Genomic DNA, 16,114 nt, shown 5'->3' on the forward strand with positions numbered 1-16,114 from the left:
ACCGTCCCCAGTACAGGACAGGGCAGCTAGAGGTCAGACCCCTAACCTGCCTGGTCCCCCCCAAGCCGGACCCTCTCAGCTCCAAACCAGGCTAAATACATGCTGTGGATGCGGAAACAAGCTGCTCTGCCTCAGCCTTGGCCCAAAATTGTGGCCAGCGTGCCTGCACTTCATCCTGGTTGTTGTTACAGGTGGAGCTGGACGTTTGCTGAACACCCCCACTCATTGACTGGTGGACATCTTGTTAAAACTGGATGTGGGCCAGGACAGAAGATTAAGTCAGGGAGTTGTGAAAGACTGGTTAGATATTAGAAAAATAAATTTTCCGCAAGCACTGAGTGCCTGCCACCTCCTACCCTACTTACAGGTGTGATGATTGAAACCTCACACCATGTGCAGGCATGTTTTGGGGTGTTCCTCAGAATGCAGTTGCCATTAAGGTGCTTTGGGGCAGCGTTTTGAGAGATTTGGAGGCTGCCTTTGGGAACCTGTCATCTCAGAGCGTGCATGAAACCATACGTCTGACTGTCAACAGACCACTCACTCTTTGGCTTCATCCTGTGCCAAGCAGCAAGGAGGAATGCCATCACAGGGGGCTACATTCACACACAATCACATGTGACATCCTTGGTTAGTCCGATGGCCGTGCCTCTGGGGGTCAGGGTGGAAACTTCCCTGGGGACATGGGAGGTTGCGGAGTGGGGAAGCTTGGAAGCTGGTTGCAGAACCCCTTCTCTACAAATTCATACCACCCCGCAGTGGATAAAGAAGGTGAAATATTTTATGCAGGTAGCAAAGAAATACAAAACAGCTAAAGTAAGTCTCTTGTTCTTCAGTCAAATATGTGTACAAGGAACCATCGTGGCCATTCTGCTGTCAAATTTTAGACCAAAAGCATGTTCTTCTTTTTATTTGGGTAAAAGACGCTCTCTTGCATCTGAACAAGTGGAAAGTTGTTGTCATCTTAGTTCTCATCAGTGAAGAAAGAGAGAGAGGCTAAATCACATAATTAAAATGGTAGATTACATCTTCAGATGATTTTGGCAACTACTGGGTACTAGAGCTTTCAGCAGACTCTGTGCCGTGCTTTCCCCAAGGTTCCCCAATCACTGCCAATCGCCCCACAGCTTCGGTGTTATCTACTATGGGTTATTTTACCCCTCAAAAGTACTTGCCTCTTCTCAGGAAGTCTGAGGTCTCCATTTCTATTCCTGACACCTTGTTACATTTTTCTCTAATAAGCACTATACTACTATCAAGTGAAAGCAGAAAAAAGAAAAATAAAAGAAAAATCTTGTCCCTTTCAGGGCAGGGGGAGCCTGTGATAATTATTTTTTAGTCACATAAATACATTTCTTCCCTTGAGTGCATGTTTATCACAGGGACTGTTCCTCTGCTGCATATCTAATTATCAGAGACAACACGTAGCATTTTTTGGCACAAGCCAAATCAGGCGTGATTAGCTATAGGACCAGTTGGAAATTTTTCGGAGGGGCTGATTTGCCTTGGCGGGACCCAGTTAATCCTAAGCAACGTGTTTTGTAGCAAAAGATCACTTCTGGCAGATCCTCTGACGGGTTGCGAGCAGGTTTCCCCACTTGGCTGCCAGTCAGGTGCGACCAGACATCACTCTGGCTTTCTGCGGAATCCCCGGTCCCCCTGACAGCCCATCCCAGGGCCCGATACTTTCAGGCTACATGGGTCTGGGACATCCCTGATATCCAGGAGTGACACTGGCTCTTTGAGATCCCCATCTTTTGCTCCTCAGGCATCTGATACTGCTGCTGGGTGATGGGCAGCCATGAGATAGGCAGGAGTCACATCTATATCACGGAGCTGCTGCAAAGCAATCTGAGGAGCCCGTTTCATTTGGGAGAGATCATACTTTTCAGCTCCCAAAACAGTAACAAAAATTTCATATTTCAGCACTGCAAAAATAACAAAGCCTGACAGGATGATCAGTGTGCTACAAACTCAGAGAACTGACTGGCCATTTAATTTCAATCTTGGTTATAGCTACCAAAGAAGCAAAAAGGTCGAGAAAAATGGGTAATTTTCTCGACAAGCCAGGCTACTGCACAGCACAGTGAATTTTAGTGAGTGTCAGCTGGGTGTTTGACTTGGTGCTTGAATTTGCTCACCCACACAAGCATATCCACTTCCCTCCGTGACAACAAAATTGTTCCGCCCTTTCAAGGCTAACCTCTCCGAGGTAAATGCGAAGATCAGAGTATATACAGTCACCTCCAATCTTCCCTTCGGCTTTGCAACCGCTGCGTTTGTTTGGAGGGCGAGATACACATTAATGGATAAAATATCAGTCACGCACCTGGGAGGTTGGCGCAGGCTGTGATGACTAACGCCGTGTGCGAGAAGAATCACCCGTGAAAGGCCCATGAGAGAGATGCGGGAGAAGAAGTGGCTCTGCATGCTGTGGGGACACGGGTGCCTTAGCGGGAAGGATGCATCGGTGCCACCTCTGTTGCATCCCAGCTCTCGTGGTGGGAGGGTAACCGGGGGGGTTTGGGGCTCCTGGGGTGCCTCTCCCCACCAAGGGGACTAATGCATGAGAGCGCACAGACCTGCAAAATGAAGATACATTTGGCCATCAGGCACATGAAGTTTCCCTCTCTGTGCTTTGCAGGGCAGCTGAACAGGGACGTCACGTACAGTCAGCTCTATTCTTTCCTTGACTGCCTCCAGGTAAGGTCTCTGGCTGTAGTTTAGGAGCTCCCCTTTCCTCTCATCCCGCTGCTAAAGCCCCGCTCCCCGTGCCTGCCCAGGTGAGCCCCTGCAGCGGCTGGCTGACCCCCAACGAGACCCTCAGGAACTTGACCTCGGAGGTAAGTCTTGACGAGACTGCAACGGGACTGCCCTGTTGCACAGACGCTCTTCCAGCCTGTCCCTGTGTCTGAGGAGATAAGCCTAATATCTCAAAGGCAAGATGTCAGCACGCTTTTTTCTTCCAAAGGCGGGAGAAGATGTGGAAACATCCGTAGCCATCCTTTCAAACGCCTCTCAGGCTCTGGGAGGCAGCGTGGTTAAGTTAAGGTATTCGTAAATGTATTCCCTTTCCAACTTCTCGGCTGCACAAATGTATTCTTAAGGGATGTGATCTCCCTGAGACAAAACGGCTCAGGTTCATGTTCTTTAAGGAGAAAATGTACCCGATAAGAAAGAAAAGGCTTGTGAATCCAGTAGCTGTGCGTATGAAAAGCCAAGTGTATAGATTTGGCTGGCAGTGGGAGCAGGGCCCGAGAGCAAGAGCCTTACCCTGTCTTCATTTGGGATTTGTGCTAATCTTCCTCAGACACATTTCTGTGGACTTAATCACCAGATGGTGTGACCAAGGAGCATCCAGGCTCAGTGCAGGAATGGGAACAGAGAGAACAGAGATGTCTTAAAACTCACCCTAAAAATCTGGCTGCAGAAGTGAATGTCACATAGTATCAGCCATTTATTCTCTTATGGCACAAGCCGATTTTTAATCACAGCACCCCCCTGCAGCCATGTAAAAGAGCCAGTAACCAAGTATCGTCGAAGGTGTCATCTCTGTGTACAGTTGTATTAATGTTTGCATTCACTAAACAAAAATACGGCCTTAATTTCACTAAGGCTTACATATGTGTTTCATTTTATGTCCTGTCCCTCTTGACTTCAGAGAAGGCAATTAAGCACATTCCTAAATCTTTGCAGGGTTGCAGCTTATATATTCATACCAATAATACAGAACATACAGTACATGTAACTTCTGTCCATGAACAATTCATATGTCTGCAGGGTGTGAATTAATCTTCTTCCTGAGCCCCTGTCTGAAACTAATTGTCTATGTTATTATCCAAACTGCACAATTTAAATATTTAGGAGATCCTGATCTCTGTTACAGCTGTAGAAATCACACTGGATATATCAGTTAGTTAGATGCTCAATGGAGGTAATTTACTCTGCTGAAAGTAAGAGCAGAATTTGGTCTGGCTAGATAAGTGTTAGCAGCCACAACACAGTAGTGGGAAGGATAATGGGAAAGGAGAACATTTCTTCTGTATGAAAAGTTCCAGTTTTCTCTAAGAGGAATGGAAACGACTGGGCCGCCATTCATCAAGAGGCCTCTGAAACCAAGAAATTCAGAATATTTATATAGGCATAGAGACACTACTAAAAGAGGTCTCCAGTAAAATAACCATAGGACAAATAACCATTAGGACAAGAGGAAACGGCCTCAAGTTGCGCCAGGGGAGGTTTAGATTGGATATTAGGAAAAACTTCCTCACTGAAATGGTTGTCAGACATTGGAACAGGCTGCCCAGGGAGGTGGTTGGGTCACCATCCCTGGAGGTATTTAAAAGACGTATGGATGAGGTGCTTAGGGACATGGTTTAGGGGTGGACTTGGCAGGGTGAGGTTTACGGTTGGACTTGATCTTAAAGGTCTTTTCCAACCTGAAATAATTCTATGATTCTGTGATTCTACGATTAAACTTATTACATCAGCTGAGGCCTCAGTGCAACCTGCAGTGACGTATTGCACGGTGGGCTGGGGAGCCCAAAGGCTGGTGGTGCTCATGCAAGTCTATGTTATGATGAAGAACCCCATTTCACCTCCTTTTCTCCAGCTAAAAGGGCAACATTAGCTTTCAAATTCCTGACCGTGCATGGGTGACAAAATCCACACAAAGCAGCATGAGTAGCAGTGAATTGTTATTAAATCGCTTGATTTTTGCAGAGAGCTTTACAACTTTCTAATGTCCTGAAAGAAATAGCAAGATCTGAGAAATTTGCCAACTTTGATATTTTCTACATGGATTTCCCACTGAGACAAAGTAAGTTGCTTTTTTCCTGTCTCTCTTACGAAGCATTTAGTTGAGTGCTGGGCTGCTAATATGCTCCTCGTATTTTAGCTCTGTACTGGGAGAAGGGCAGCACGGCCAGCCAGCACGGATGACCCTGCTGGCAGGGCTGGGGCCAAGGGGGGACCCTTAACGCCATCTCCCAGCTTCCCTGGTTGGGGTAACTGCAGACCTCTGCCGAGATGAGACTCCATCACCAGCCTGGAGGCCACAACCTCCCCACTGGTCCCGGCTGCCGGCACCCACAATCCCGCTGCACAGCACACTGGCCATTTGCACTTGGGTGGCATGGGGTGTTGGTGGTGAGGCGACAGGGACAGCAGATGAACCCCTCCTAAAAATGCCTCCTGCTTGTCCACTGCAGCTTCTCGGGCTGATGAAGGAAAAAATAAATCTCAAACCTATCTCGGTCTATAAGATTTGGTTTTATTTTTGATCATTGCTTCTATAGCGGGTCATCTAGGCTGGAGATGGCATATCTGCAATGGTGAGGTGGTCTTCATGAGCTGCAGTGTACTACATCACTGACCAGGCTTCACATTGCCTCTTCTGGGATGAGCTGTGCCTCAGGAAGGAGAATTTTTCTCAGCCAGTTTTCCTGCCTGAATAACACAGCCACCCTCTCTTAACTCACTGTTTTCAAAAGTAGAAGCACCTCTCCCAGGAAGAACTGGCTTCTTTCCTATACTTCCTTAAGCACCTACATACTACTGTAAGTTTTGACTTGAAGAGCTGACAAAACTCACCCTTCTGTGACCTGAAGTGACATTAGGTAAGCATATTACCTAAATCACTTCCTTTTGCAACTGACACTTAAAACAAAAAAAGAAAAGAACCAGAAACTTTTCCTCATTACCATAAGCTTGAGTGGACAGCATCCTTATGGGGCAGGGGACAAACGCCTTTCCCTGGATCCCTCTCAGCTCCGCTTCCCTCGTGAGATGTGCATGGGTCCAGCTTGAGGCATCACCCAGCATCAGCCCAGCTCCATCACAAGGAGAAACACACTCGCTCGCTCTTTAAAAAAAAAAGGATCAGCGTGGGGTGAGAGATTGAGGTGGGCAACATATTCAAGTAGTTAGATAGTGATGGGAAAGTAGGAAAACAGCTTTTTCCCTGTTTCCAGCCTGAACCTGCCATGTTTCAACTTATGCCTGTTGTCTCCCCCCCTCCCACTGTGCATTGCTGTGAAGAGGCTGGCCCCATCCTCCTTGCCTCCCTGTAGGCTCTTCCCCAGGGTGGACCATCCCCATCCCTCTGCCTCCATTCACAGGGCAGGAGCTCCAGCCCCGGCCACCTGGGGCCCTCCTCGATACCATGAATTATTACATTCCCAAAATAGTATATAATAACTGGAAAAAAACCCTGATCTGCATTTCCTTGGTTTTGTGTTCACATAGAGAGGTAGTTCCATGTTGGTCCTTCTTGAAAAATTTTGCCTGGGGACTAAGTTTTAAATCTCAGCATGCAGACAGCTGAAACTGGAGCCATGAAGGGACAGAAGCACGCTGGCAATACTTCAAAGTGTACATCTCTAACACCTCTCCCCATTAGTGCCTGCCTGTCCTTGGAAGCACAAAGCTGCCAAGGCACCTAAGATTATTGCAAAAATCTCCTTTGCAGCCAAATCCTATCAAAATTCACAAACTTATTTTCTCCTACATGATCCAATTCAGAAAGCTGGTTCTGGGCCTCATGCAGACCGTACAGAGGAGGAAGTAAAGAAAGAGGATGGGAGAGGAAGTCTTTCTGTTCAAAACTTTATCTCAGAGAGGTGGGCACCACTGTCAAGTTCGATATGGTAGCACGGAATTTCAGGATGCCCAAGTCTCTTCGCAGCTTTTGCCTCAGCTACTTAATATTTAACAAGTCATTAGGATTTGGAACAAACTACCTGCTGGGTAGGCAAATTACTTTAATAAGTTAAATTACTAACTTTAGGTAATTTATTTGCTTTCACGAAAAGAAACATCTTAATATAATTTGCTGTTCTTGATTACATCGCGTTAAATAAATGAGGTAAACAAAATCACACGTGCACATACAAACATTAGCTCTGAAAGACACTCTGCAAAGTTTCCTGCAGCCCTGGAGCCAACGATTTGAGCTTCCCGTCAGGAAAGCTGTCAGTTCGTGAGTGTGCTCAAAAGCCAGCTAAGGCTGCTGACCTACTTTTCTGGTCTCTTTCTGAAGGAAGCGCAAATCCTCCCCTAAACTCTCCAGACATCAAATATTTAGCAGTGATTGCACACTGTGATGAGTACACTGATTTCAGGCTGGCCTGGGCATATATATACACACACAGCAGCTCTTGGCTTTCTTGGAGTAAAAATTTGAGTATAGTGGCATTTATTCTAGATTTAGAAGGACACTCAAGCTCAGATATTGCCTTTGGCTGAAGAACTTAGTGGTTCCTTTAAGAAGCGGTGCAATAAAATAGGGGCATAGGCGCTGCTGTTTTGGCTATTTTTTGGTGTGAGTGTGAGCAAGCCCTAGTCTAGTCTAGCCAGGGCAATAGGCACTTTTAAGACAAACTCTAGACATACTCAGTTGGTGGGTATTTCTCCAAGAACTGCTCTAGCATTTTTGGAGGTCAAGTATAATGGTCTAAATTCACCTATCTCAATATAAACCTTACTTATCTTACTCTGCTATTTCTGGCACTGGAACAATAGTCCCTCTACAAAGTAAAACACAATGCATAGCCTCATACTCAACATTTAACATCATATATAAGGGGTTAGGCAAGCTCACTCTGTGCATCTATATGAACACTCCATGGTGTATGTGTTGTGCCTGACATATTGCAAATTTGAAACAAAGCTTCAAGCCCTGTGCCTTGAAAGAGGTTGCTTTGGGTGTTGCCTAAAGCATGTCAAGTACGTTTCCATAGTCAAAGAAGGAAAATCACCCACCTGTGAATTCAAATTTAGTATGGGAACCCAGATGTCACTTTTTGACAGGATAGCAAGAGTGCAACAAACAGTGGTGAGTCTAGGTCAAAACTGTGGTGCTTGAAAGGAGAACATTTTCCTCCTGAGAGGATGCCTGCCTAATGCTATTAGGAATTCTTAATCTGTCATTATAAAAGAAATTATTGAATTTACAGTCTGTTAATGCCATAGCCACTAGTCCCATGTTTGATCACTCCACAGCCCTTTTGAAGAGAGAAAGCTTTTTACTTCTCTAATGGCTCTGGGGCTTACAGCACAGCATCATTTGCATTGAATGTCATGCTTATGTAATTCAAAAGGTTATTTTGTTGGAGTTGAAAAAGACCGCTCAGAAGAGAAGTAACTGAAAATGACAGTCTATTCCTGCAGACATCAGCCCATGCGAATGTTGTGTTACTATCTCTTTCTCTAAAAAGCAATGTTTTCTTTACCTCTATTTTTTTTTTTGCACTGCTGAAGATGCAACTAAAATGGGAAATGCAAAAGCATTAAATCAGTATTAAATAATTTATAGCTTTACTTGCTACAGCATCAGTCTTAGTTGGGAGGGAAAGTGAATTGTTTTACAATCATTTATGTTCAAAGCGCTTCCTTGCATAAATACTGCAGGGGGAAAAAAAAATCAACAATAAAGGCTTAAATACTGCCCCGAGGAGAGGGGATGGTACACAATATTGGCTCTGACAACTTATATGAATTATCATAATCTTTGTGCAGGGCCGTCGTGTGCTTAAAAATACCGGCGGCGCTTTGAGGAAGAGGGAGGCACATCTCCAGTGGGCGCCTACGTGCTCACCGGTGATAACCCCTCTGCTTACGTTGTTCGCAGCGGCCGAGGAGTGGCACAAGATGGGAGGCGAGCCCTGGCAGCTGATCGAACCAGTCGATGGTTTCCACCCCAGCCAGGTAAAAACCCGGCCCCGGGAGATGGGCGGGCACAGGCGGGGTGCCAGCACCCGCTGCTGCCCGAGGCACCCAGGGGGACCGCCGTGGGGATGTGGGTTTGGGGGATTTCTCTTTTAAAAAAGAGGTGGGTTTAGCCCCAGAGAAGACATCCTCATTTCAGCCACCTGCACTCTGCTCTAACTCCGGCAAGGTCTTCTACTGCTTTCCTTTGCTCATTGACCAGTACCCTGGCCAAAGAGGTCTTAAACCACAGAACCAGACCCTCACCACGTAGGCTGGCTACCTGCCTGCCGAAACACACGTGGGAGTTTTGCAGGATCAGGGCAGCGATGCAGCACTGGGAAAAAACCCAAGGGGCTCCCTCCAGCCCAGCCCCTGTCCCTGCCCTGCAGGCTCCAAGGCCACGGGACTTCCCCATCACAGCTTGGAACCAAGCTTTCTTTTTGAAGCTATACATTCAAATTGCTTTATGCTCTGCAGCTACATATTATCCTATTATGAAGATTTTTTCTCCGGCTTGCTTGGCCTCCAAGGACAGGTGGCAGGGGAAAGTTTACAGTCAGAAATAAATGAAAGGGAAGGAGAAGCAACTGCTCAGCTGTAACTCCTTGCTTGGGTACGCTAACCTAGTGTGAGGTTGCCTGGTTCCCACCATATTCACTTTCCAAGTAGTTTTTCCTGACTCTCTAAAACACTTGGAGAAAGCATGGTCTGCAATCAGCTACAAAGCCAATTGCTTTGCTATACACTAGCTTCAGATTTCAGACAAAGCAAAGCAGCAGTCACTCTTCCCCGTAATGCACTGAGAAAATCTGCCGGAGCTGAAATCCTGCGTGGGGCCTGGGGCAGCAACGGCTCACACCTTCGGGCACAGCCTGGCCAGGGCTCTCCTGCCGGCCGCACCATGGTCAGCCTCAGCCGCTAAGTCAAGAAGGGGCGGTGGGCACGTCCCGAAAACAAAGACCACTCCTGTTTCCCATGCTTCTCAGTCTTGACTATGCAGAGCAAGAATTAGGCTGAGCTAAATTATGAGGGGACAGATTACGGGAGGTGGGCGAGACGGAGAGGGACAGCAACAGCAGAGCTGATTTTCCCCTCTCTGCCAGAGGGCTTTGCCTGGCAGCAGCGGCTGCTCTCCATCCCATGTGTTTAACAATGGGTCCAGAAGTTTCTTGCTACCTGCTGCTATGAGGAAAACGTTTCTCCAAGCAGCCAGCTCCACTCCCAACATTCCTGCCCTGCCCAGGGGCTCAGGTCTGGGCAGCAGCTGAGAGAAGGAGGAGTGACATTCCTCAGTGATGTTTTTGTAGTGCGTGGTACCACCTCTGTGCCATGGTAAAAGCAGCTTGGAGAAAACTGTTGTCCAGGCTGCACGCTCTCTTCCACCTCGGCAGAACCGAACCATGCGAGCGAACCCCGCCGCGCCGCCCAGCCACCAGCAGTGCCGCTGGGCAGCTCACCCTACTCAAAAGCAGAGTGACTTTATGGACCGGTTTTACGATGTGAGCTAACACCCCACATATATTCACTCCCACACCCCCATCACCAAATAACCCAATGGAATGCTGTCTTGCACGCTGGGAAAGAGCAGTCCCTGCAGAAGCACGTGTTGCAAGCACTGATGGATTCCAGCATTTCAGCAGCTTCCCCGTTGACTGTGCTGTCAGTTCAGCCAGAGGAGACCTACAGGGGGAAGTCTAAAGGCAAAATACATGCTTTAGTTGCTATCTTTTACACCCATGCCGGTTAGCCAAAGCAATACAGTGGCTTGCTTAACCTTGCCAATTCAAAAGAGCCTCCCGTTCAAAGGAGGACTCCTTCATAGCAGAAATTCCTGCCTGGCTACCAAGCAGTACCAGGAAATAACTGCATGAAATGAGCTTGCAGCATGGGGACATGGAGAAAGTGCGCCTGGATTTTTTGCTGTAGGCCTTTTGCAAGGAAGCAATTAGAGGAAAACTTGGCAAATGAAACGAGAGTGAAAACAGTGATGAAATGTACCCCATTCCTATCCCTGCCATCTGGGGAAACTGTGCAATACAAAGAGTCAGGAGCGAAGAAGAAAAGGTCTTTGCATTATTTTTATGTCTTACCCTGAGGCTGGCCTTAGGCTTCTTATAACCCCCAGCTACAGGGCACCGAGGGAGCCAAGCTCACCAGGTCACAGCTTTTCATCCAGGCTCTTGCCTTCATCCCATATCCCACCAGCAGCTAGAAGGTAGCATAGAGTTGATGGTAGCAAGTATTTATTTTGAAGGGATCCTTCCTAAGCCAAAAGAAAATTACAAAAGGGCAATGAAGGGCAGCTGCAAACCTACACACAGCCCCCGGAGTGCCGAGCTGCAGGATCCAGCCAAGCGCTGCCATATTTCACTCCCTCCGGACCTGGCATCCTGCAGTCATTATGATCTCCCTCTCCTGCTGTTAGGATGACGTTAATGCTTTTATAGGTACATTTTCCCTTACAGTCAAGGTGCCAGCTGTAGATATGCCTCATTTCAAGTGAGTTATTGCCCTTCTAGGATTTATTAATTAGCCTTATCCAAACATCCACCGCTTTAAATCCATTTTTCTTTTCCTGCTAGTATACGGAAGTCTGTTATCAACATACCACTATTTGGACTGAGACATAGCATTCTGCTCTGAAAGACTGGCTCTCAGTAAAAAGAAGGGGAAGTGTGAGTGGAGAGTGATATTTAAAAGGACACTTGAGAGAGATGATAAACATACTAGTTTTATTTAAAGTTTTACTTTATACTGACATGAATGCCTCTGGCCAGGTACAGTTTTCATACCATATAGAGCTGCCTAGCAGGAGAGGATTGATGCCATGCAGCTCGTCAAGTGAATGGGGGCTCTTACTTCAATCTCTGCAGCTATTCCCATGCCTCACGTAGAGCTTGACTAATAAATACGATGGATAAGACCTAGCTTGGGCATTTCCATTGAATTTTCTCTCTGAAGATCTCAAAGTACTTGACAAATATTCACAAAACTATGAATTGAACAGCACTCCAAGGAAAGCATAAACATTTTAGCTCTTGCCTTCGGATGCAGAGAAACTTTGGAGTTTGGGATACAAGAACCGCAGTGCCTCTCTCTGCCAAGGGTGAGCTGGGAAGGTACCGTGATCCCTAGTTGTTATGATACAGCAATGGGCAGGATAAGCTGCTGCCTGCCCCTGGATATCTGCCGTTTATCTGCTGTTTCTTTAATGATAAAAAGATAACCTGCTGGTATAAACATGGCAAAAGCAGGTGTCAGCATGTATATCCAGTAGTCCAGCTATGCAGGAAGGATGTGGAAAGGAATTGAACCTCCCTAACTAAGAGTTGCGTACTTAGCATTGCAAGGAGAAGCAAAAGAAAAAAGGCAAAACTCCCCTTGTCCCATTAGAGCTATTCTGGTTTTTCACACATTGGAAAAAAGCTAGGTTAGGACACTCAGGCAGGAAAAACTAGCCACTGTAGTCCCCACTCCAGGCGGTATTTTATATTTGAAAACCCTTGAAAGAAGGGATAAACACCAAGTGCTCATTTGTTTAGCCAGACCCAGAACTACATTCCCTTACTGCAAATTTCTTGGAAGGGGAAAAGGGGTTCCCTGCATGTTTTTATTAAGTTTCAAAACAGAAGGCTGCAAACAAGACACTCATTCTTGGCATAACTGCATTCCTCTTAAGTTTCAAAGCTAAAATTGGGCTCCATGAGGTTTTTATCCAAAACACCCAGCTCAGGCTGCACGTGGAGGAAATTCACACCATTTACTTTTGACACCTAAAAGAAAAATGCATCACTCAGTCCTCCTAAGTTCCCTCTAGAGTGGTCTCTGAGACACTGTTCCCCAAAGTCCGGCTCAGTTATCCTTTGAAGAAATCTGACTTTCTCTTTCCATTGACTATACTGGAAGGCAAGGGACTTCTTGCAACATCTCTCCCTTACTATGAAATTTCACTGCAAACCATTCTGAGTGCCAGATGGCTTCAAGGACATTACTTCTCTCTAGAACAGCTGATTGCTTTGTTTGGATTAAGGGGCTATGCATTTCAACAGGATCCTGAATAAATGGATTCATTTCTTGCTTTTATGAAGTTACCAGGGAAAACCCAAAAGCCCTGAGCATCACAAACTGGAACCCGAGACTCTTGGAAGATTCTTAATGATTATGTACAGTCAGGAAAGCACAGCTTGAGCATGATTAAAGTCTCCCTTTTCTCTTTCCTTAAGATGTAGCAAAGCACATTCCAGCCAGGGAAAAAAAAAAAGAGAAAAACCTGACTGAAGTGACACATATCAGATTAGTTGGGTATTTACACTTTGCTGAGAGCATGCCCATTACCAGTTTAGTGCAGAAGGAGAAAACAGATAGTCAGAAGCTGCTGAAAAAAATCCACAGCTACCTCTCAGTCATGGTCACTCAGAGCTTTATGAGGAATGGGTAATATTTCCTTTAAAAAAGAATTGCTTAAGAGTTTGTTGTCCTCATAAAAAAACTGCAAAAATACATACGAATTGTAGCAGGTCTCAAAGCACGAGAGCTTTGGAATTTAAAAAGACCTACAAGAAAAGTGATTTCTAGAATCATGAACCTTCTCTGTGCCGCACTAATCATCCAGAGTAAATTACCGAAATCATCAGGACCACATGAAATGATATTTGAGCAGAACTTATATAAGTCAGGGCAGTCTAAGCACATATGCCTTAAATAGCAGTCAATGCCTTAAATAGTAGTCTGAACATACCTCTGGTGCCACTTTTGCAGAGGGTGCACCATCCAAAGATAGTAGGGCTTTTTAAACAAAGAAACCAACCAGCCAACCCACCCTGCTAAAACACACAAGGAAGGCTAAGGGACTTGTGAAGGAGGTTTGCAGACTACCATGCCAGAGTGGACCACTCTGACACTGACAGGTCTCAGCCCTCTGACAGCCGTAGGGTGTCCCAGAATAACCATGCTTAGTCACATTAGAAGTTTTGACCAGGAGAAAGCACCCTATTGCACAATCTCCCCATCCCTCTCCCCTGCCCCAGCTCCTCCATTAGCTTAATGAGACTTTGAGTGACCAGAGTCTAAGAGCTTCCACCCCACCAAAGTGTGTCTTTGTACATCACCTCTGAATAAAAAAAGTTGTTGTCTCCTGGCCCATCATTACAGCTTCTTTCAAAAAGCACAGGATTTTAAAAGTGTATAAAAATTCTCCAGAGGCTACAGTCTGTTCCCAAACTCTGAAACATCGGTATTCCACTAGTCTGATTCCATAAACCCATCTTGGCCCTTAATAAAAAGGCTTTGTTAGCCCTATTTAAGCCTCAAAATTATAATCCATGTCAGAGTGAGTTTTAGGATTGAAAGTAAAGTTACCATATAAGCAGAATATAATTGTGGGTCAGAAATTTAAAAAAATGCATTAGCAGGGTGTGAAAACTTGGTTAAAGGAGAATTGGGCTGTTCTCCCTTCCCTTTTCTCCTACCCCTGATGTTTTTCACCCTGGAAACATAGCGGTTACAACTTCTCTTCAGTGCATAACTTCTAGGGCAAAAACTCTATGAAAGCTACAGTGGATGTAATAGCGAGAAGAACAGCTATTTTACTGCTTCTGCAGGTCTCGTGGAAAAAAGCTGTGAAGACAACCAGCAGCAGGCATGAACTTAGAGCATCAGAGCTGGGTAGTTTTGAACCTAGATATAATTGGGCCTCTATTTCCTTAACACCTGTGGTTTCCTTATAGAATAGCAGAGAGAATATTTATTAGAAGTATCAGAGGCATTTAGGAACGTGAATTCCTTTGAACTTGCAAGAGTTTTATGCATTATATCCAAGCAGTGCTTTTGAAATACTTTCAAAAGGGGGGGCAAGAAATCAGATTCTAGGGCTTTTGAAGAGAAGTTTATGGACCAGACATCATAGACATCAGGAAGTGGTTGGAGACTATCATTAGACTGAATGACTGGTTGACTGGTCAGAGAGACACAGGTATATAGTCCTCACCTTATTTTTTACTGTTCAGAAGCATACTTCCCCCTTTCAAGCAGCTGGAATGGAGTATTTTCTTTGGTTAGAGGTTACAGTCCATCACGTGGCTATGCAGGGGTGTCTTCTTTATGGTGAGGTCTCTTAAGTGCTGGCATGAAACAGCTACATTACAGAGGCACAAGAAATTGATATTATTTGTGCTGTTTGCAGATTGCTGCAGCCCTTGGAACAAGCATTACCTGGCAGAAGGCGCTACATGAATGGCCTCAAGTGCTTGGAAAGGAGAATCCATTCAACGACCAGATTGCAGCTATATTCAAAGATCAAGGCGGACACTGACTTCCAAACTGCCAGAGCCCTGATGCGGTTTACGGTGATGCTTCCCAGTGCATTCCACAAAACAAGATGATTAAAGACACACACAAAAAAAGGGGAAGGGCAAGTTATCAGAGCCAGTAGCAGCAGACATAACAGCATTCTTTTCAGTCTTGTATCTCACCTGCACAAGTAGGCTATGCTTTTTCTGTGGAGCTACAAAAATAAAAATCAAAGAATACCTGCCAGCTAGACCATTTATTGTACTGGTTTGCAAATCCATACAATTTTTTCCCATATATAGCAAACTCCTAGCCCTACCTGATTTTTTTTCTCCTGTAGAACATTATATCTGGACTTTCCATTGGTACTGTTTCAATAGTTAATGTGATCCCCAAAAAGGGGGAGGGGGAGAACCCAAACTCATTATGCTGCTCTAAATTGTGCACATGTAATTGCCCTAACTGTCAATACATTATTTAGCTGCTATTTGCTTATTAAAATGTGTCAGGAATAACAAGGCACTAGAATTTTGATTTGCCTGGCAGCGTTAGTGCAGGCTGGCTGAGCACAGGTTCTTTTCCCCCCCATTAAAAAGATAGTAACTTGACAACCCTTCAGGTATTTAAAATAGGTTCCTTTTTCAAGCTTTAATACATCTTTGCTCTTTTGCTTCCTAACAAATGTGATATACCCAGTCCTGTACCTTTTGCAGGCATGACCCAGGGAATCCCTGAAGATACTGGGCAGCCCTTACCTGCTTTATTTCATATGCAGGACTGAAGGCTGAGAATTAATAGTAGATTTTTCACCAGCTTATCTGATGCGCTTTAAAAAAAATAAAGAAACAGACACTTATAGATATAATTAGGGACAGCTCTACCCTACTCACAGCCCTGCTGGTGATGAAGGGATCAAACAGCAAAAACATCATTAATTATACATGGGAAAAATCTGGTAAATGGAAAGCATTAACATGGCACAGCTAAAACCCATCCAAATGTGCCAAAGCTCAGGTAGACTTGCTCTGTTCTTCGTTCTGAACATGTCCTGTGCGTAAGGCTGCGTCACCCATCAGCCAGCTCTTAGGTCACGGTCCAAACTAAAGGAGAGGGCCTG

At 45.4% G+C, this 16,114-nt stretch overlaps 1 protein-coding gene across 1 annotated transcript in view; it reads left to right on the top strand.

The window, feature by feature from the left end:
• The window catches only part of AOAH (acyloxyacyl hydrolase), an 82,552-nt gene extending 67,533 nt beyond the window's left edge, over window positions 1-15,019 (top strand). The window contains exons 18-22 of the mRNA XM_059818910.1: window positions 2,645-2,703; window positions 2,784-2,843; window positions 4,723-4,819; window positions 8,630-8,706; window positions 14,891-15,019. Coding sequence (XP_059674893.1) covers window positions 2,645-2,703; window positions 2,784-2,843; window positions 4,723-4,819; window positions 8,630-8,706; window positions 14,891-15,019 — 422 coding nt within the window. The remainder of the gene's footprint in view (window positions 1-2,644; window positions 2,704-2,783; window positions 2,844-4,722; window positions 4,820-8,629; window positions 8,707-14,890) is intronic.
• Window positions 15,020-16,114: the final 1,095 nt, after the last annotated feature.

Source organism: Gavia stellata, chromosome 6 (genome assembly GCF_030936135.1).
Source record: "Gavia stellata isolate bGavSte3 chromosome 6, bGavSte3.hap2, whole genome shotgun sequence".
Classification (NCBI taxonomy): domain Eukaryota; kingdom Metazoa; phylum Chordata; class Aves; order Gaviiformes; family Gaviidae; genus Gavia; species Gavia stellata.